Here is a 22,698-nt window from a genome sequence, read left to right as displayed (position 1 = left end):
TGCTAATGTGATTGAAGGTGATCGCCATCAAACTTCAAATGACAAACTTGATCATCAAACAAATTGTATCTCCTCTAATTTCACAACTGTAACCTTATGTAAGTATTATAGGAGTATAAGTATGAGATATTCCTTAGTCTTCCCTATCTCTAACTAACATCACTCGTTAAATTTTAATGCGAATGGATTTAGAAAACAAAAGGATTTAATCACGGTAACCAGACAAACCGGGATTTCAAACAAAGAAAACATTTCAAGGACAGGACGTCCGGCGACCGCCAGCTTATCAAGACAGATGAAAAAACTAACGAATGAATCATTTGCAAGAAGACCATGAATAGACCCAGGGCGAACAACTGCAAGTGATATGGTTATAAACACGATCATACATGTCCAGCCTTCGGGCAAGTTCGTAAACGATATGGTAAGAATAATCATTTTGTCAGATGTTGTCGAACAAATAAAGTTATTCAAAGTATGTATTGAAAACAAAACAGATGACGAAAAATCGATTAAAGGAATGATTCGTACTAAAGAGTTTACTTAATAAAAAATATATGATTAATTGATGAATTGTAATTACGTAGAGCTTGTAAATCCATCTTAACTGATCAGTTGCACAGAAGGAGTGCAACCTTAAATCGTTAAAGTGAGGAGATCGCGTGACGTCGACGACCATAGGTATAGTGCAAAAAAATTAGTACATACATTATAATATTAAGAAATCTCCTTTTTCTGATGGAAACTTTGAATTCTCCACGATTGAGGTTGCCACTGTGCGTGATATTATTGATGCCTTAAATCCTCTTCAGCAGGTTCAGATGGTTTCAGTTTTTATATGTTAAAATTATGCTGCCCTACAGTGCTTCCTTACGTTACACTCATTATTAACACCTGTTTAATTGAAGGTACGGTGCCAGAATGTTGGAAACATGCTATTGTAAAAAAATCTGAACCTTCTTCTTTTGGTGATTTGCGACCCATCAGTATTCTCCCTTTTCTTTCTAAGGTGTTTGAGAGAGTCATTCAACGTCAGCTAACGCATTTTGCCAACCTATATGACGTTTTTCCTTCTACGCAATCTGGCTTCAGGGAGGGATACAGCTGCACAACTGCAATGTTGGCTGTCACAGACGACATCATTGCGGCCACTGACAGGGGCGATATTACTATAATGACGTTGCTAGACTATAGTAAGGCGTTTGATATGGTCAACTATTGCACTTTGTTAAAAATTTTGAGTTTTGTTGGATTTGGTTCGTGCGTACTGCGGCTCATTCATGATTATTTGTCTAATCGTTCTCAAACAGTAGAAATCGATAGTTTATTGTCTACTGCCAGGCCAGTTATGCATGGTTTTACTTGAAAATCTATCAAATTTAATAAATTTCATATGTATGCAGACGACATTCAACTTTATTATAGCTTCAAGGCTGAAAATTAGAATGCGGCGAAAGAGAAAATTAACTTGGACCTTCAAACACTCAACTGAAACTGAATCCTGGAAAGTCTGCGGTCGTAATGTTTGGCAATAGGCGTATCTGCTCGCACCTGAAAAACTTAATACTACTTACTTTTGATATTGCACAAATCGTAGAACCGATAAAGCAAGTAGCGGTAAGCAAGTAGCAAGCCTTTGTAGCGGACTGGTTCAAGCGATATAAATGGCTGCAGTGTTCTGTGGAGAAAGATGCTGCGTTTTGCTATCCTTGCCAACAATTTTTGCCTCATGGTAGCAAACAACTTCTTACACTTCGACAGGTTTCAAAAACTGGAAAAACGCCATTGATGCAAAAACTGATTTCCCAAAACACCAAAAATCAATTTCCCATGCACAAGCCATGGCGATGTGCGAAGACAAACTACGTAGAATATCTACAACTACCAGTGTCGAAACGTTGTTAAATAGAAAAGTATTAGAAAAAAACCGGTATTACGTGAAATCTATTGTTGAAGTAATACAATTTCTAATTATCAACGAGTTAGCGTTGCGTGGAAATTATATCTTGGAGGCAGAAAAAGAACAAGGATTATTTCAGAATTTGTTTGAATACACGTGCATGAAAGATCCGAATTTGAAGGAGGCATGATTCAAGCAGTACGAAGTTCCATTGTTAAAGATATTAAGGAATCTGACGTGAACTGGTTTACTCTAATGGAAGATGGAACGAGAGATAAAAATAACCGCGAAAATATTGCAATAGCAATACGTTACGTTAAGGGTGGAATCGTCAATGAGTCGTTGCTGACAGTTACAACTACTGAAAACCTTGATAAAGCCACTTTTAAAGAATTGACGTTAAATACCCTTAGGGAAAATAACGTTGACCTCTCGGCTATGCTAAGCCAATGCTATGACGGCGCAAGTGTAATGAGCGGAAAAGTTTCGGGAGTTGCGATCAGAATAGAAAACAAATTGGGCCAAAAAGTTCCTTACGTCCACTGCTATAAGCATCGCCTGCATTTGATAGTCCTGATGACTATCTCGGAAATGACTTTCATTCGTTTATTTTTTGACCAATGCGTCATGTTACATGAATTCTTTCACCATGGCAATATAGCTGCTTGGTATGGTGGAAAAAGGATTGGCCGGCTTCTCGAGCAGCGTTGGTCAGGACACTTGGCGGTTACAAAAGTTGTAAACGATAATTATTCAGCGATTTTGGCGACTTTAGATGAAATTAAAAATGACAGATTTAACGGCGATGATGTCGCCAAGAGTGTCGGTATTAAAAAGGTCATGCTCAGTTTGGAATTTCAAATGGCTATGGTTGTGGCCAAAATAATCTTATCCACGCTTCAGCCTGCAGATGCAGCTTTACAAGCCCGGAGCGCAGTATTAAAAGACGCCATAAAAATCATAAACTGCGTCCAATATGAAATAACGAAACTGAGATCAGATGATAGGTATCATCAAATTTTAGGAGAAGCTAAGTCTATGACAAGCGGCGATTCCGAAAATAGGACCCAGATCCAGAATAGGCAAGTCAAAAAATCTAATTGTATGGATGATCACTTGATGTATGGTCCTTCCAGTTCCTGCGCGAGACCAAATATAGAAGACCAGAACGATCAGCCATTTAAACGTTTTTGAAACGTTGGACATACTAATAGCTGAATTACAAAGAAGATTTTCGGACAACGACGATTTATTAAATTCATTAGCGAGTCTTGATGAGTTGGATGTAGACAAAATGGTACATTTGAAAAATTTAGGTAAGTGTGAGAAAATTAAACAAAACTATGTTGCTACTATTGTTTATTTATGTCCAATTCACAATTTTACCTTAATTTTTCAGGTCTAACAATTCCATCAAGGGAAGAAGCTGCTGTGGTTAAAGCTTATGTGAGTCGTCGCGAGGATAGAACGAAAAACACAATGCAAGTTTTGTACAGGCAGCGAGAGGCCTTCAAAGATACTTATGAACTGTTTGCATCTGTGGCGACCATAGGATGCAACACTGCTGTGTGCGAATCTACATTTTCAACTTTAACTGCAATCAATAAGCCTCAGAGGCTGTCAATAGGTTATGAAAGAATAGCAGGCATGGTATTTCTTGCTTTTGAAAAGAACAAAGTCAGTTGATCTCAATGAAGTGCTTCATTTTTAACAATATGGCGAATCGAAGAATTCAGCTGTTTTAAGGAAAGACTTCTATTATTATAGTGATTATAATATGTTTGGAGAATTACCTGAATAAATGAATGTTTTGCTATTATCACCCTCCCGGAAATTATGTACTACCTCACCCATTCAGTCATATTCACAAGTACGATGAAAATCGATGTTCCAGATCAGATCAAGTAAAATTTTTACTTCCGCCCTGTCGGCTGTTCGAGAGTCAGACTTCAATTATTAACCAAGTTCGGCATCTAAATGTATTGCAAAAAAACATCATATTCCATACACTTGGTAAAGTATCCAAATAGCCGGCCATACACAGACTATGATAAGTAACTACTTATGATAAGTTAGTGCAATGTTATCGCAAGGTGGACCCAAATGCTGATGGAGAGCTTGTCTCTAAGCAAATCCAATCGATGAGAGGCTCGTTTCGAAATGAGGTGAAAAAATTTAAGAGAAATGGTGCTTCTAGTGATGATCAGTACGTGCCAAGTCTCTGGTATTTCGATTTATTAATGTTTACCTGAAAACATGAAACACCTACAGAGAGTTTTGATAGTATGGCGAACAGTCCCTCGTCTCTAGAAAAGGTTTTCGCTTCTGAGACCGTGACAACCTTGACATAGAAAACAACAAAACTTCTATCGAAGAAGGATATCCACGTGCTGTTCTTAAAAAGAGAGGGAAACAGGTGTATGCAATGAAATCTTATTTAGTGAGATAACGTTTTAATTATATTTAGAAGCTCATCAAACGTGTTTCCATCCATTCTTAAATAATTTATAGTCATCTGGATTATTATTTCTTAAATCTGGTATCAGCGACATATGACAATATTTTTCGCTGTCGATCAGCCAATTTTTCTGCCATATACGTTGTTTTTTCTTGTTGTCGTTAGAGATTCCTGTGGCCATAACGGCACATGCAATAATAGAAACTTTTCTCTTATCGTATCGTATAGGCGTTATTTCGGCGCCTACTTTGATTGTAATTAGCTGATTTAAGGTTTTCAAAAAACACATTTTTATCCGGTGGTTATTAAAACAAATCGGAGTTAATAAATACCCAGTGTGGTTTAGCCGGGATATAATAAAAGATATTAGAACGAAAAACACTCTTCTTAAGCGCAAAAACGAGTCAGATCACCATTTAAATAAATATAAGTAAATTAGGGCCAGGGTCAAGCGCAATATTGGGGTAGCATACGACAATTATATACGAAGTGTGGAAAACAATATTAAGACAGACCCAAAGGCATTCTGGAACTAGGTTTCTAACAAAAAAGATAGTTTCAATCGAAGCCAGATTCAATTTAACGGGGATATCTCATCTGCTAAAGACGTCAGCTCTGCTTTTGCGGATTATTTTAAATCTGTATATGGGCCTACATCGAATTATTCTCTTTCTTTCTATGACGAAATTATCAGCAATAGTGCTTTAAATTTATTTAGTCTACAACCTATTTCAATGAAGGAGATTGATGATGCTATAATTAAGCTAAAATCAAAACGTACAGAGGGGCCGGACGGAGTTCCCTCGTATATTATTAAAGGCTGCAAAGAATCGTTTCTAACACCCTTATACAGTGCTAGCGTAAAGTAACCCCCCCCCCTGTTTAACTTCTGAACAGATTGAGATATCAATATGAGCAAAAAAACGTCAGTTTCTATATTTTATCAGCACAAATATTGTCTTATGGAAAATTTTGCTATCACTTTTAGTTTTTCCGGAAAATGGATCAACTTTGTTTTTTTAAATGGAACACCCAGTATATTACGGTATCTTTCGAAAGAATAAAACAATACGAATCCAACGATACCTCACAATCAAATATCGGTTTATTAGTTTTTTACTTAAATATTAAACAAAATGCGAAATTTCGAAGGAAAAACCAACGCATCTTCGTTGACTACCTGTCGAGATACAATGGGCCAGATAAATGGTGGACGGTCAGTTAAAGGTCGGTCTACGCTCGGGTTAACCAGGGTTAAAATCGGCAATTCTTTTAGAATGTTTTTATGAAACAATCAATGCAAGAAAAGGATAAAAAGAAAGTTCTTCTTAAAACTTCTAAGAAAAAATTGTCATAACAACAATTTTAAAGTTTGAACGTACCTTCAAATTTTCTATTTAAGGCAGCATGCAAATATTGTCCTTCATTTCTATCTTGGAATTCTACCCGACCAAGTATAACCAAAGAAAAGCGAGATCAAAATGGCTAGAAGGAGTTTAGAGCACAAAATCGGAAGAATTTTAATATTCCCTCGTGCTGACAGAAATGTACATGAAACAGAGCGACAATTTAATGAACGATTTCCTGAACATCCAATTAGTCGAAAATATTTAAGAGAACTTGTAAATAAGTTTTTGGAAACTGGAAGCGTCGAGGACCGCAAAAGAACTGGTCGTCGTTCGATTTCTGAAGACACACAAGTGCAGATGTTAACAGAAGTAGTTAATGCGTGCATGATGTCGTCTGCTGCTATCGCATCAACGTGTGAATATTTTTAGATTTGTTTCAGTGATTAATGTACTTTCTTTTTGGATGGAAAATTGCATCGGCAAAATGTACGTTACTAGAGTGATTTTAGTCCACATGAATATCGTGAAGTTAACACTCAATTTCCCAAGAAAATAAATGTTTGGACAGGCATATTAGAAAATCACATCGTGAGACCAATATTCCTAACCGAAAATTAGACCGGAATTGTATTTAAGATTATTAGAAGAAGATATTAATCCAAGTCTTTTGCAAATTGTACACCAGAATCGTGACGATTTTGAAATGGCTCCTCCATATTATGTGGCAATGGTACGAAATTATCTTGATACAAATTTATTGGACGGTGGATCGGTCGACGTGGGCCGATTGAATGGCCAACAAGATCACCGGATCTGACACCTTTAGATTTCTTTTTATGGTGTTATTGACGAAATTATTGACGTCTGCCAAAATATTGATCCAACAATATTTCCTACAAAAATGTTTGTTCCTAATAAATAAAAAATTCTTTTATTATTCAATAACAACACTAAGCCAATTTTTCAACCAATACGGCAAAATCTTTAATAAAAAAAATTTCATTTCTTATATTGACTTTGATTTGTTTCTTTATAAATATTTTTTGATAAAATATGATTAATTCATAAATTTAATATATGTACTTCAAAAATAAGTAAGGGAACTATCAATTTTAAATCCGTCTTAGCTCGAGCGTATACCTACCGCTAACCTACCGACCACCATTTAACTGGCCGATTGCATTTCGACAGGTAGTCGACGAAGATACGTTGGCTTTTCCGGCGAAATTCCGCATTTTGTTTAATTTTTATGCGAAAAACTAATAAACCGATATTTGATTGTGAGGTACCGTTGGATTCGTATTGGTTTCATCTTTCGGAAAATACCATAATATACTAGGTGTTCCATTTAAAAAAACAAAGTGGATCCATTTTCCGGAAAAACTAAAAGTGATAGCAAAATTTTCCATAAGAAAATATTTGTGCTGATAAAATATAGAACCTGACGTTTTTTTACTCATATTGATATCTCAATCTGTTCGGAAGTTAAAAAGGGGGGGGGTTACTTTACGCTAGCACTGTATATCATCTTTAACTTATCAATTTCAACAAATACATTTCCAAATCAATGGAAACTTGCAAGGGTTACGCCAATTCATAAATCAGGCCACACGGGCGATATAAAGAATTACAGACCTATTTCGGTAATTTCTTGTTTCGCAAAAGTTTTCGAGCAAATAATTTATCACAGAATATTTAATCATGTTAAAATTGTGTTACATATTGACCAACACGGATTCATTCTTAACCGCTCTGTCGAGACCAATTTGTGTATCTTTTCTGACTATGTGTCCAGAGCGTTAGATACAAAAAGTCAAGTTGACGTTATATATACTGATTTTGCAAAGGCGTTTGATAAGGTCGATCACGATACCCTTCTACGCAAGCTGGCGCTTTATGGTTTCTCTTATCCAACTCTTAATTTCTTTGTATCGTACTTATCCAATAGGAATTACTATGTCACATATAAAAACACACTCTCAGATGTGTTGGGGATAGATTCAGGGGTTCCGCAGGGAAGCAATCTGGGACCTTTATTGTTTCTATTATTCATAAATGATTTACCTTTGCTAATTAATCCATCTAGATGCTTACTCTTTGCGGACGATCTGAAAATATTCACATCTGTTCGTGATATAAGTGATTGCCAGTCCTTACAGTCTGATCTGGATAATGTATGCGATTGGTGTCGGCTGAACAAGCTTCACTTTAACGTGGCCAAATGTGAATCAATGACATATTTTTTGGGGAGGAAGCCGATAGAATTTGTGTACAGAATAGATAATAATATATAAATTTGAAATCAGTTGTCAGAAAGAGGGACCTAGGTATTATTTTTACCAACAATTTATGCTTTGCCGAGCACGTGAAAACCATAATTTCCGCAGCACTTCGACTCTTAGGATTTATTATAAGAAATGCTTACAGTTTTTCAAATGTGGAACGTTAAAATTATTATTCAATTCATTGGTGCGATCTAAATTAGAATACGCGGTAATTGTATGGGATCTTGGATCAGACCTTTATTCAAACTTAATCGAAATTATTCAAAATAAGTTTATTCGGTATACTTATTACAAACAATTTAATGCCTTTATCGGGTTCAGATCGTACGAATTTGCGCGTACATTATTTGATATAACTAAGTTATCTATTAGAAGGAAAATCATATCGCTTTGTTTTCTATGTAAAATATTAAATAATAAAATAGATGCACCTTTAATCTTGGAAAAGATTGGTTTTTACGTGCCGGCATACTGTGGACGATTGAAAAATCTATTTTACATTCCCCGCTTTACCACTGAACTCAGAAGAAATACTCCTTTTATTAGAATTCTCTTGTTATATAACAAACTATCTATGGCTTCCTTCATTCCACTATTTGGCGTTGATGTAAAAACAGTAAAAAAGAATTTGATGTCTGTGATGAACGTTGCAACCGCCCAGTGCAGTGGCTGATCTTATAAAATCTTATTATAGTTCATAATTCTTCGCGCATTCTGTTCCATTCCTCTGTTCTGTTTTTATGTAATGTTTTATTTTGTTTATTTTTACTTATTTGTTTTTTTATTGTTTGCTTACAAATCGAGTACGGCTTAGTTTAATATTTAATTTAGTTTAATATTTAGTTCAATTTTGTTTAATTATTATGTAGTAATTCCGAAATCTGTAATTAGGGGAAACTCTGTTTATTTTGGATGAATAAATAAATAAATAAATCTATCTGCTCATCCCATCCAATTTTATTTTTCCACATTTTCTGTAACATCAGCTTAGGATACAAAGTTGTGGGGCTGGTTACTCCAATTGGATCGAATATTCGCTGAGCGTAAGAAAGAACAATTCTCTTCGTAATCACGCCATTCGTTGTCTTAGATGTATAACAAAGCATTATATTAGAGTGTCATGTCTTGTATTCCAATTTAATTCCAAGAATGGTGCAAAGTGATCTTCCAAACTTTCTATCTTGCTACACGTCCACCCTGTCAACTCAAACCCACCTGCGGCCCTCAGTGCAGCGGCTTCTCTTAAGAAAAGATCTTTTGTTTGCTCATCTGGTATGCTAGTGAGACAATCGTCTACATAAAATGCTTTTCTTAACCGGTTTACAGTGGATTCAGAATAAATGTTTTCCCCTTCTCCTCCACAATATTTTTTCGTATGTTGCTCTAAAGTATCGGCGAGTAGAAAAGAACTTGAATTCACCCCAAATACCACCCTTCAGTGAAGATATAGTAAATTTTTTCCTTCGTCTGTCTTCCATATGAATCTCAGGAATTCTCTATCCCTGACATTCAGGCGAATTTGTAAAAACGCTTTTCTGATATGCGATGTTACTCCAACCCTTTCTATTCTAAAGCGTAACAACACACCAGGAATCAACTCAATCAAATTTATACCTTTCTCCAAGCAATCGTTTAGAGATGGTGTTCGCTTTTCCTTGGTTGAAGCATCAAATACCGGACGCACCTTAGTTGTGGTACTGGACTCTTTGAATACGGGTCGATGCGGTAAATAACGTGCAGTATTGTCGATTTCATCTTGGGGTATCCTTTCTATAATCCCTTCCGACAACCACTGTGCAAAAACATCAGAGTATCTTTCAACGTCCCCCGTTGCTTGAAGTTTGTTGTATACAGATTGAAGTCTCTTCTTCGCCAAATTGTAATTATTCGGTAATGGTGGATGTCCTTCCTTCCAAGGCAACTGCACCTCATACCGTCCTTCTTCATTTACCACTGTCGTCTCCTTAAACAATGTTTTAACTGCCTTTTCTAATTCAACTTTAGACCGGTTCTCTTCTGGATCCGAAATTCCTGTCCCCAGCTGCTAAAGTTTTGAAATCGGCATATCTTTTGTCAACAATGACGTGCTATGGCAAAAACGTTCCCTTTTGAAAGTTTTGTCGTTCTTACTTTTCCCATAAGTGTCCACCCGAGTAATGTCTCCAACGCTACGAGTCCACATTTCAACTGCAGTTTCTTACGGTAAGCAGTTTCCCAACAACATCTGCTCCTATCAACACGGATACTTCACGGCAATTGCCCGTGTCACTCAGTTTAATACCAGCGTTTTTTAATTCCGTCGTCCAAGCCCCATTAAAAACATTGGGAATTGCGGAACATATATATAGTCGGCTGATCTACAACTTCAAATTTACAGGCAAATTCACCATCAAGACGTACCAATCTTATTTCATAGCATTGATGTTCTTGTTCTTCAGTTTCAGTTCCTCCAAATAACGCATGAACAATCCTTTCTGTTCGTTTTGTCCGACACTTTATTTCGGTGACAACAGATTTCAATACATAAGACCTTTGAGATCCAGTATCTATAATAGCCCGAACTTTCTTCTCTCCACCAGACCCGGTTATCTTTACCACAAATGTCTGCAGAAAAACGTGCATGTTCGTGCAATTACTCAAATTTACATCTTCGGTCTTCTTTTGAAGTTGACTCGCCGATTTATCTGCTTCTAAACTGGGACACAACAAAACAATATGTTGCTCTCCACAAAGAACGCATCTTAATTTCACGCGACATCTTCTACTCAAATGTTCCAATTGTGTGCATCGAAAAGGCCCTTTTGTTATTCAAAATCTTTTTCTTTTCGTTTAAATCCATTTTCTGAGCATTAAAACATTTGTCCGTAACATGATTCCCTTCACAAAAAACACACTTGCTTGCAAGCCCATTGTTGATGAGCCCCGCTGCTGTGGCTTGTGTTGGTTCCACATTCTTTATCTTCGCAGACTTTCCTTTGGTTTCTACGCCAAAACCCTCCACCGTCAAAGCGATCCGTTCTTCTCCTTCAACATTGGCCTTCAAAAACTCCATAAGGTAATTGAGCCTAGTCTTTGATGGATTACTTGCTTTATTTGTGGGTTCCGGCGTCCTTTTCCAGACACGTAACAATTCCTCTGGTAAGCAGGACTCAACAAGCGGATATAACATGGCCGCACAAGTGTCAGTAGTAATTCCCAACGTTTCCAAGGCTCTTAGTTGTGTTTCTAATCAGTCATACAGTGTTACCATCTGGCATATTCCACCGCGATCCATTGCGTTATTGAGCACTAACTTAAGCAATTTCCTAACATAGACTTCCACGAGCATGTCTTTTCTTCCAAAACGCGCTTCCAAAGTCTCAATTGCTTTGACATAATTGTCCGCAGTCGGGGGAAAACAGTCTATTAAATCTTTGGCCCTCGAGTTTGGTATCATTACTGAAATTAAATATTGAAATTTATCTTCCGGTGCTAAATCCTCGTCCTCGTGTACCTTTTTAAATTGTCTCCAGAAAGCTAACCATTCTCTTTCGTCCCCGTCGAATTTCTTGAGTTCGATCTTAGGTAGTTTGAATTTATGCGATAAACTTTGATTTGCGAGTATCGGCGCAGATGTCGATGCCGTCGATACAGCGTTTGACAATACTTTATTCATCAATATCTTTGTCTGCTACGCCGTTCGCAATCATTAATTTTAAAATTTGAGTATCGCTAACCTTTAGGTCTCCCATTTTCTCTACTAAGAGGTTAAAAACAGCTTCCAAATCATCGAGATCAGGGTTGTTTGCCGCCAAAACAGTGTCCACTTCTCGGGATGATCGAGTAAAAGCGCTGCGAAGAAGCGCACGCCGTTTTCTTTCTTCGTCCATTATCGAAAACCACACCCAAACAAATTCTAACACGCAAAAGTGATAGGTAACGTCACGCGCACGGAAATCTTCACATACAAGAGAACTACCCGTTCTCTGAGTAATCGTACAGTAATTGTGGTTTTCTATTTAGTTTTATTCTTAAATCAGTTGAACACAATAATCAATCGAATTATTTGACAAAACTAATATCAAACTATTTTGCGTTTTGGATTGCAAAACCCGTTCTTTTAAAAATAAAAACTTAAACGTCCCAAATCATCAACAGTATGCAAAAAAAATATATGCATCCCATTTAAAATTACAATGTTGGTTGCCATAGCAACGAAACAATACAAACAAGTAAATATCACCAAAAAATGCGCCATGATTAATAAAGAAACTTGTATTTGAAACATTTTTCTTTAAAACCACAAATGGCGAAGTTATTGGCTATATTCCAGAGATTTGACACATCCTGTATAGCCTGTTGACTGTTTATTATAAAACCGGTTATGAATTGGCGTAAAACAATACCGATAAAAGAGAGGTTGGCGATAACTTTGCGGTATTATTGTTCGCAATATGTATTCTGTGTATCTAAGTAAACCATATCAACATTAAATATAAAAAAATTAAAATTCCGATGAATGAAATTTATTTGTTCTCAACTACCGGTTTCGGAAAAAGTTTCCGTCATCAGGTTGTTGCGTCAATTGAAACTTTTTCCGAAACCGGTTGAGAACAAATAAATTTCATTTATATTTAACATTACTGAACGAAGTCAACAATGGAGTCCTTTATCAAACTTATCAACATTAATCCCCGAAGTGCGTAAAGCTATGACGGATACTCTTTGGGATATGGTAAAGGTAAGAAAAATTTCTTTATTATATTATTTTTATTATCAGTTTAAAGCCATGCGAAATACAATAAGATAATTCGTAGAATATATGTATCAAAACAGCGAATTAACTATGTCAATTTGGATCTTATATTAGTATTAGATGAGTGCGAAACATCCGTCAGAGAAGAGGTAAAGTATTCTGGTCGCTTTTCATCATCCATTTCATCATGGTAGCCGGATGTTTGTTCATTTATACATGCCATATCGGCCTCAAATATAACAGTATTTATGGAATGTTTAACTTTTGTCAATGTTCTGGCATCGTATTTTTTAAGCTCAGCCGCGATATGCATACCAAAAGCAATGTATGGATCGTTACTGTTGTCTGTCTGCTTGCGAATTAATTCAATTGCATCTTCTAGTATTTGGTCTTTAGCATCAGTAACAGAATTGTCATAAGAACGTTTTACTGCTTTATTTTTTAATTTTTTCTTATATCCTCTTAAAGATGTATTGGTTTCAGAGACGTTATTGGCATTTCGATTAGTATTTACAATTTCATTTGTAATTGCATTGTTGCTATCTGTGTCTAAGGAAGAACTGGAATCCTATAACAAATAGTAAACAACGTTTATAACCTATTCATCTGATAATAAACATGGATTTCCTCCCATGTTAACTATAAATATTGCATTTTTCAGATTACACAATCAGAATATGAGTGGCTGGCATTTGCAAAAGAATTCGAGAAAAAATGGAATTTTAAAGAATTTTATTCAAGCTCCTTTTCGAAGTGATATTCACACTGATATTTGTAATTTTTTAGCAAGACATTTTGTAAATAATGCGCCGCGCCGGTTCTATGCCAATGTAAGTGTTAAATACTTATTTTTGTTTAAAAAGTGGGTAAAACTTACCATTGTATCAAATGTCTCCACAGGATTATTTTTGTCATCTAAGAAGTAAAATGATTGATAAGCATACCATTTAGATTTATATGACTTGTTTCTACCTGCAACAATAAAACATGCACTTAGATATTTTTCTTAAGAGCCCACTTTACCAGGTCGGTCAGTTTCTGAGGGGCGCAGACGACTGACGTTCGGAAGCAACGAGATTATAGAGATTTATATATAAAAAAAAACATCGTGTTTATTTTATTACGATTCTTTTTCTCGTCGATGTTGTTAATGAAGAAATCAAACGGCTTCTTCTAAATATTATTGTTTATTAACAATTTTTCTTAATTACGAATCACAATCAATCTTTTTATTGACTTTCCAATTTATTTATTATTTTGATTTTTTATTAATAATCGTAGTTGTAGCCCACTTTTTTACTACGTTTGTTTTTTTTAAGTACATATTTTGGTTCACAACAATTTACATTACGCAAATATCAGTTTTTTAATGCTTTTTTTTGATATGAATAGAATATTAATTTTTTAATAGAGAAATTAGAGAAAGAAGTTGAGAACATCTAAGATTGTGGGTTTATAATTCAATTGAATGTAAGGCAAAAATCATTTTCAAATGCAATAAATAATTTTGCGAGGCATAAAACATTTATAAGATTTTAAAACGAAAATAACATTCATAACTTCATTTTGTATTAAAATAGATACACAGGAAAAAATCGTGTCGTGTAAAAATTTTAGAGTAGTTGGTAAAAAGAATTAGAGTAAAAATTGTAATACCATATGGTAAAAACAACTCTAATGTACACTATATTTAATATTAATATAGAGTTCATATATTATTCACTTAAGAGGATAACCTATTAGCAAAAACAACGAATACCATTTTATTCAGCCATCGTTTAAAATTTTTGTATGTTTGTTACATCAAAATTTCTATTTTTTTATATAGTTTTTAGTGATGCATTTAGTTTTTTCAAAAAATGTCGCGTAACGTTTCTAAAATCACGTTTTAAAAAATTTTTAAAAACGGAATGCATCACGAGGTAGTGAAATGTAAAGTAAATCATATTTAAAGAGTTCAATTTTTTTATTAAATGCAGCAAATTTAAATAAAATGGGTTTAAAACGTGTAGTCGGTTTTGATTGCTTGCGGAGTATAAATACGGCAACATCGCAAATATTGCTCCGTCCCAAACATTGCCCGAGACGCCCGAGATAGTGGTGCTCGGTATTCTCAGATTCTCAGTAACCGAGACGTCGGCGTAGTGTCTCCCAAGAAAAACAAACCTGAAGCGATTAATATTACCGGATAGATCAAAAAATTTGTATATCAATAATTTAAATTTAAACATTTAATTTACGTAGATTGCAATAAATTTTTAATAATGAGAATATTTGCACAATTATCTGATCATCTACTATTAGATTCATTATTAAAATAAATACAAAATAAAAATATAAAGAAGCACCAAAGGTATAATTTAAAATAAATAATACGATATAAATAATAAAAAAATATATTAACTCATAAAAAATTAAAAATTATCTTAATAACAATTTTTAAATTTTTTCAAACATTTTCCAAAGGGTACTAAAATTTTATATCATCGTAAAGAGAAAAACAATCTCTATCAAATGAGTCTAACGAAAGGGTACATTGCCATTTAAAAAAATTCAAGTGTTATTCGTTGCTCATTTGTTTTCTGAAATATAAACAATTGAATGCTGTCTTATTATGGCAAATAAAATATTAAACAACTTTTGTATAAAATGTTTTTTTATAAAGTCAACATTTACCGAGATATAGTATATATCTCTTTATTCCACTTTATTCCATAAATAATGGACACCCTATATAAAAATATATGGTGTTTCTGTAAGTGGTGGTATAATTTCAACCACATATACTGCTAGAGCAGAAATTATGACAGCTAGTCTAAACATTTTTAATCTTTAAATACAGGTTGATTTATTAGCTCACCATCAAACTTTGACATATGATAGCTAATCCAATTACCAAAAAAAAAATGTTAATGAACATATGTCCTATTTCAATTATTTACGAAATTATAACACTTTAAAGTTTTCTGCAGCGAATTTAACAATAGTCAGTAAAATCAAACATTCAACAAAAACAAAGTTGTCATTGTAATATATTAGTTTGCTGTAAGGTTTAATTATTACATACAAGAAGAAACTCAAAATGTACGCTTATAGCACTGAAGAGTATGCTGATATAATTTTCGTGTATGGTTTTTGCAATTGAAACGCTCGACAATCAGTATCAGAATATCAAGAAAGATTTCCACAGCGTCATTTGCCATATTATTCCGTTTTTAGCGATTCTTTCAGAAGATTTTGAGAAACAGGTAATCCTATTCGACCGCATGTAGTTAATGTAGCGGACGAAGAAGCTGTAATTAATGCTGTCATTGATAATCCTTCCATCAGCACTCGAAGAATAGCACACAACATACATGTAAGTCAACATTTTGCATGGCGCGTATTGAATCGCCAAGTCCTTCTTGCATCCGTATCGTAAACAGAACGTTCAAGCTCTACAGCCAGGAGATAATCAGCAACGGTTAGCATTTTGTGAATGGTTATTGTAGTAACATGCCCAAAATAATGACTTCATTTCAAATGATCGTGTTGGACAGATGAATCATGTTTTACACGAGATGGTATAAATAATTATCATAATGAACATATCTGGGCATTACAAAATCCGCATGCGATTAGACCAAGGCAATTTCAACAACGTTTCAGCATCAACGTTTGGGGTGGATTATTTAACAACAATTTACAAGGTTTGCATGTACTTGATGGACGTTTGAACGCTGTAAATTACAGATTTTTTTGAACAACACACTTTTTGATTTACTTGACGATATACCTGTTAATGTATGTAATTCAAAATATGTGGTACCAGCACTATGATGCCCCCCTCATCGCGGAAGAGTAGTTGTCGAGTGGTTAAATCAATATTTTCCAAACAAGTGGATTGGTAATGGTCCATTTGCTTGACCACCTAGATCCCCCGACCTTAATCCATTGGATTTCTACTTATGGGGTCATATGAAACAAATTGTATATCAAGTGGAAATTAACACACGAAAACAGTCATTAAACAGAATACAAATGGCTGCTACTGGAACAATAAATCAACCAGACATTTTAATTCGGCTGAAGAACTCTTTAATTCGTCATTGTGAAGCATGTATAAATCAATAAATGGCTAAGGTATAGATTACCTATAATAATTTCAATGATTTGTCATATACAGATAAAATTTGGTATACTGTCGGGAATTACCCGACAATCGGACAGTCCTAGTCGCCATGGGCCTGGCGCGCCAGCTCGATCGAGTACACATGGAGCGGTGTTGCCGCATTCAGCGTGTTCACGAGCGAATCTCGTTTCGAATTTTTCGCCAGCTAGGTAGGCCTCTTAATAGAGTAGTTTTTACAGTTCTCTGAAGGAGAGTTCTTTTTTACTCATGTTAGTGAAGTTATGTAATATATAAAACATTAAATTTTACACAACACGTGTAAATTGTACTTTTCCTTCAGGTACTTCGTAGGCATCGCACTATTTTGCTCGGGATTACTCGTCGGTACCACGTGATCAACATGTGGTGTGATACAGCCATTGAGGTCTTATATATAATCTCATATATATACTATCTCCTATATCGCTGACTAAGGCAGCAAAAGAGTGTAAACACTAGAGTGCAGATATATATATATCTGTCTCTGTCGTGCCCCCGTCTACTCAAGAGATATGCGTGAACACGTGGTGAGTACGCTTTTATCTTATTGGACGGAGAATTAAAAATTAATAGCAGCTGATGACCTTGATGTTTATAAATCACCAAATAAATGTTTGACATAAACATAACCTAAAATCTAAATATTTAGTTATGTATATTATAGGTTTCATGTTTATAATAACATAATTATTAACATATTTTAGGACTAAGCAATTTAAAATGTAATTATTATTTGTTAAGAAAGTGAAGAAAATTTGTTAAAAGTAAAATAAAAAAGAAAAAGAGTAGGAGAGATATTTTTGAGGCCTAAAAATTGGTTGAGCAAGTAGAAGGAAAGATCTCAGTGTAATAAAAAAGAATTCAAAGCCCTCCTTTTCTTGAAAGATTATTCTTAAAAATTTAATTAATAATTACATCGATATGATGAAAATGTTATGATAGAATATTATGTACATTAAATAGTAAGTACCCTAAGTACATATTTTATATCTTTAATTAATGTAACAACTTTATTAAATGGCGTGAGCTCACAAATTATGTTAAAAATTAATAACTATATTTTGGTACACATATTCAATAATTACTATGTATATATGTATTAATTTAATTTTAAAGAATATAATGTTTAATGAACAACCTACATAAAGTTGATATTTAAAGCAATATTCAACGTCAATTTCACACAAAAGTACATATATTCTAATTTATTTGATGCATCCACGATAATTTATAATTAAAGTCAATTATCTACAATAATTACATTTCAAAGCTGCATAAAATACGCGCGAAACACTTCAAACTCTTTAAAATTTACGATTCACGCAAGCGCCTTCGCGACATGGGGGCACGACAAAGACAAAACATATATCATTCCGTCTGCTTTTGATGGAAACGCTCGCCACTCATTGCTTAGATAGGGAGTTAGCGATATAGGAGATAGTATATATATGTATAATCTAGAGAGCGTATATGGTGGTGGTGGGGGTAATCAGAAAGTCAGACATGTTGGATGTACCGACCTGAACTTAGCTATAGTTTCAAGTCTCTATTGTACCTACAATTATAACCTCACAATTCTCATAAACATATTGTTATTTTTATTAAAATTTGATTTTTGTTGAAAGTTTTCGAATTCTTTTCGTTTCACATATGTTTTTTATAATTTGATAGGTTGGACAATCATTTACAACAGTCCATAAAATGTTTCTGGTTACTTGACTTGGAATTAACAATTAAAGAACTCGGTATAAGAAGGGGACAACTCCTTCTCTTGATAAATGGAGCTACTCCCTTCTTGCAGCAAGGTCTTCAATTGAAGTTCAAGTAAAGTTTATTATTAAGGACTGTTCAGTTTTTTTTAAATAAACTAACAATTATTTATAAGCAAAGGTTAACGTGATCAATCGGAATTGCTTTAAATATTTTCTTCTTAGTTTTTGTTAATTATAAGGGTTATGGCTAAAAATTATTAAGTTCTTTTAAAATATCATATAATTAATAATTATTTATCAATAAAAAATTAATGTTTTGTTTTGGTTATTATTTTCTGCCTTTCCAGTTTATAATAATGTAAATTCTTGCATAAGTATATATAAGAATTTCGAATTTCCCGCTAAGTTGGTACATCTAACATGGCGACCTTTCTGGCTTCATTTTAGGCGTGGTGGGGACAACAGCATACGCACTCTAGATTATATATAAGACCTCAATGGATACAGCTAAAATTTAACGGTCATCTACTGAACGAGTCGGAACTCGACAGCATCTCGAGACCTGATTTACGCGATATAAAGAGAAAGAACGATTATTTTTATTTTAATTATGTTTGCCAAACATTCGTGTTGTGAAATTAGTGGAACTTCCGGAAGATTTTACGTACGAATTCCTTGCGAAGATTGGTAAGTATGTACGACTATACATACAGAAAACTTATAGAAGACTCATTAGATGCAGTTTTAATGGTGACTCGGTGGAATCTTTAAAATGGATTAAGTATGGTTATATAAAAAGAATTTAATTACAAGTAAAAATAAAAACAAATATTTTATAATTTTGATTTTTATTACAAACCTAAAACCTTCCTAAAAATATTCTATACTTCCTATTAAAAATTAACACTAATAAGTGAAAGATACACACTATTTAGTGATATTTTGTCACTTAATAGAGTAAAATTAGAACGAATCTTTAATAATTTACAGTGCTAATTTTACACTGATTAGATTAGAAATGAATCTAATTTGAGTCACGACAACATCTAATTAGATTACATATAATACACTGTTATAGAGTAACGATTTTACACTATTTAATAAACACCATCTTCTCACTATTTAGTGTAAAATTTTAATCTATTCACCTACACTATATAAAGCAAAAAAATAACTCTAAATATATTGGACCGATCTGAACCATGTTTTAGAGTTGATTTTTTACTCTATATTTTTTCCTGTGTATATTTGCAATACAGGGAATGTGAAAAGTTCGGTACAATATTTATAAATATCTTTGTTGTATTATTATGCGTTCGTTTGATATACAGGTGTGTCAGAGTAACCGTGTAAGTAATTTTATTTGAAAACACAGGTAGTTACAAAAATTAAAGAAAAAATGTAATAGCTGAATAAATGTGGTTTCTTGGCTGTGCAAAGCATATCCATTTTATGAATATTATTACTTTTCATTCTAACTTTTTTAATATTTCTGTTTAAAAAAATGGACTGCATGGATGGTCTGCATCACCTATAAGTAATGAAATAATATGTAATACCTAATTAATAATAATATTAAATAATGATTCAAGTATACAAAATATGGCTAATAGTGTAATAAATAAAACAGCCCTGACTAGAAAAATCTTTAGGAAATTTTAATTTGCCATCGTTGAATAGATGTAAGCTCTTGAAATTCGCTGGACACTTCACCTCGATGATGGACATTTTCGTTTTTTATTGTTTCATTTGGACTTGCAACTAAGAATTCATACATCTTACGAATGAATAGCGCTCAAGAGTTTGCTGACAAGTTATATTTACTTTCAAATTTTTTTACTGCAAGCCATTCATAGTCTTGGCCATGTTTAGTGTTATTATTTCGAGTACAAGATTGATTTAACTTTATTTAAGCAAAACGTGTCATTTCTCATCATACATACATCACCAAATCTCGATGCAGTTAGGCACAGATACCTTTCTTGGATCCATTTCCGATTGGTACTTTAGCTTCTGGTAAGAATTTGTATTTTATTTCTGTTAATGCATCCATCTTGCAAGTTTCCAATAAATTCTTCTTTCCTTTATATTCTTCATGTGAAATGTCACTCATAAATTATAACCGAATTGCTATCATTATCAATAGCAACATAACCCTGATCGGCTTTCGCTACCTACCTGAATTACCCTGTATACACAAGTATTTTATTTTATTGTATACAATTATTTTATAGCAGTACCACTCCGTATGATGCATCGTAATTGACGTTGTTCGAGCGTTTAGCGTTTACACCAGGCATCTGTAATTAAGGCTATCATAGGAATTCAGTCTTTATTTACTTCTCCTGAAGCTGTAACTAAACTAATTCTTCTTTACCTGCGTTCTTCATAGACTGCCATGCTTAATCCATGATTTTGTCACTTACGGTTTTCTGATATTTTTGGAATGTTTTTATTAACATAAATGGTATATCCACACATAACAATAATTCTTCAGTCTGTGTATATCCGGTACCGACAGATAACAGAAACAACAGCAGAGTTTATCTCAATAGATTCTTTGTTTTCTTCAGCGTAAAGCTTCTTTTTTATCCCGCACATAAAACATAAAAGAAATGAGCTGCTAAGCCCGTCTTTTGACTCATTAATAAATTTAATGCGAGTTTTGTTGCAGTTGAATGGATTATTCTCCACCATCAGTATTTGGTTTTGCATCATTTATCTTATGGTATCGCTTCAAATAATGTATCGTTTTAATTTTTACTTTTTATATATTTTTACTTTTTATGTGCGCCACAGTTTATTCAATAAAATTAATAAAATTTAACTTACCTTTCGGAATGAATACATTTTTCAATTGAATCTCGGACTATAAAATATGAAATTCTAGATTTTATAAAAATTTATATCGTAAATTATTACCGTCTATTACTCCTTTTTCGAGAACATCTTCAAATGCTAAGGGATAGTTTTTTAGATGAACATACTTACCCATTGTTTATAAAAACTTTACACAAACTAAATTAAACTAACACTATGGTACACAATAAAATAACAACTATTGACTATAAACTCAAAAATTTAGTTAAATTACACAATCATTAGTAGAAAATCACGGAAAATAAAGTTCAAAACGTACTTTTGGAAATGATTATTTTCTCTACCACATTAAAAAAGTAATAGATAAAACAAGGAGCTTCGATGAAGAGAGTCGATATCAGCGCCGCTCAGTCGGCAGGAGGCGGGACTAACGCGGTGGTAAATTTATTTGAAAAATATTACTATTTTCAAGTATACTATCATGCAAACTAAAAAAGAACGACCAAATTCTATAATATTGAGGAAAAAACCCCCTTTTTTTGGAAAATTTTAAAAATTTTCACCATGCGTTGTGTAGAATTGTTAGAAGAAGCTATGTACAAATATTTTCATAAATAATGTATGTTTTTTGTAATTTGCCGAGCTGTATGGTAAAGTAGCCTCTTAACTTACAACGTAAACTATGATTGTGGTACAAATAATAAGCCATTAAACTAACCTGATCTAGTTACATTACTATTCTTTTCTCTGTTTCTTTCTCGTCTATACGCACTTAAAAGACTTTTCATTTTAGCCTTCAATTCCTTCTTAGATAGATCAAAATTTTTGGCTATTTCGTCCCATAGGTGTTCTCGTTTAATTTTATTGTAGTATCCTTTTTCTTGTGGATCCCACAACGTCTTCAACGATCCATATAATTCAATTAAACGAATCGACGTTTCGTTATCCATTTTTTGTATGCCGCAACACGTCCGCACACGCTTACTTACGAATGATTACTAAAAATGTTCGCGAGCGGCAGGAAGGGTGAGGCATACCGCTCGCGCAAGCCGTCCAATCACCGAGCGACACGCCGCGCGCGGCAGCCGCGCTTGAATGCCACGCTATATTTGGACACACCCTTACAGTTTCACAAAAATACACAATTACATAAATTTAAGCTGCTTGAAGATTATAATTTTTATTATATTTACTCTGTAGTAATATAATTTACTTATAATTTAACTAATATAATAAAACAAAGTGTACAGGGTGTCCCGTTAAGCGTACGGAGCGGCAGTATCTCTAGA

General features: G+C 33.9%; 3 protein-coding genes across 3 annotated transcripts; 1 reads left to right on the top strand and 2 right to left on the bottom strand.

Annotated features, from left to right (window-relative positions):
- The first annotated feature begins 2,086 nt into the window (after positions 1 to 2,086).
- On the top strand, positions 2,087 to 3,094 carry LOC139430458 (uncharacterized). Its single transcript, XM_071197504.1, has one exon. The coding sequence runs from the start codon at positions 2,087 to 2,089 to the stop codon at positions 3,092 to 3,094; it is 1,008 nt and encodes a 335-aa protein (XP_071053605.1).
- A 6,333-nt stretch (positions 3,095 to 9,427) lies between these two features.
- LOC139430457 (uncharacterized) lies at positions 9,428 to 11,861 on the bottom strand. Its single transcript, XM_071197503.1, has 5 exons — positions 11,709 to 11,861; positions 11,240 to 11,662; positions 10,758 to 11,029; positions 10,393 to 10,687; positions 9,428 to 10,033 (listed from the first exon to the last, which is right to left on the bottom strand). The coding sequence occupies exons 1-5, from the start codon at positions 11,859 to 11,861 to the stop codon at positions 9,428 to 9,430; spliced, it is 1,749 nt and encodes a 582-aa protein (XP_071053604.1).
- An 891-nt stretch (positions 11,862 to 12,752) lies between these two features.
- On the bottom strand, positions 12,753 to 22,403 carry LOC111416761 (uncharacterized). Its single transcript, XM_023048858.2, has 3 exons — positions 22,128 to 22,403; positions 13,605 to 13,699; positions 12,753 to 13,295 (listed from the first exon to the last, which is right to left on the bottom strand). The coding sequence occupies exons 1-3, from the start codon at positions 22,357 to 22,359 to the stop codon at positions 12,816 to 12,818; spliced, it is 807 nt and encodes a 268-aa protein (XP_022904626.2). The 5' UTR covers positions 22,360 to 22,403; the 3' UTR covers positions 12,753 to 12,815.
- Positions 22,404 to 22,698: the final 295 nt, after the last annotated feature.

This window comes from Onthophagus taurus, chromosome 7, assembly GCF_036711975.1.
Source record: "Onthophagus taurus isolate NC chromosome 7, IU_Otau_3.0, whole genome shotgun sequence".
NCBI lineage: Eukaryota > Metazoa > Arthropoda > Insecta > Coleoptera > Scarabaeidae > Onthophagus > Onthophagus taurus.
Note: the sequence above shows the minus strand (reverse complement) of the source record. Positions and strands in the feature narration are given on the sequence as shown.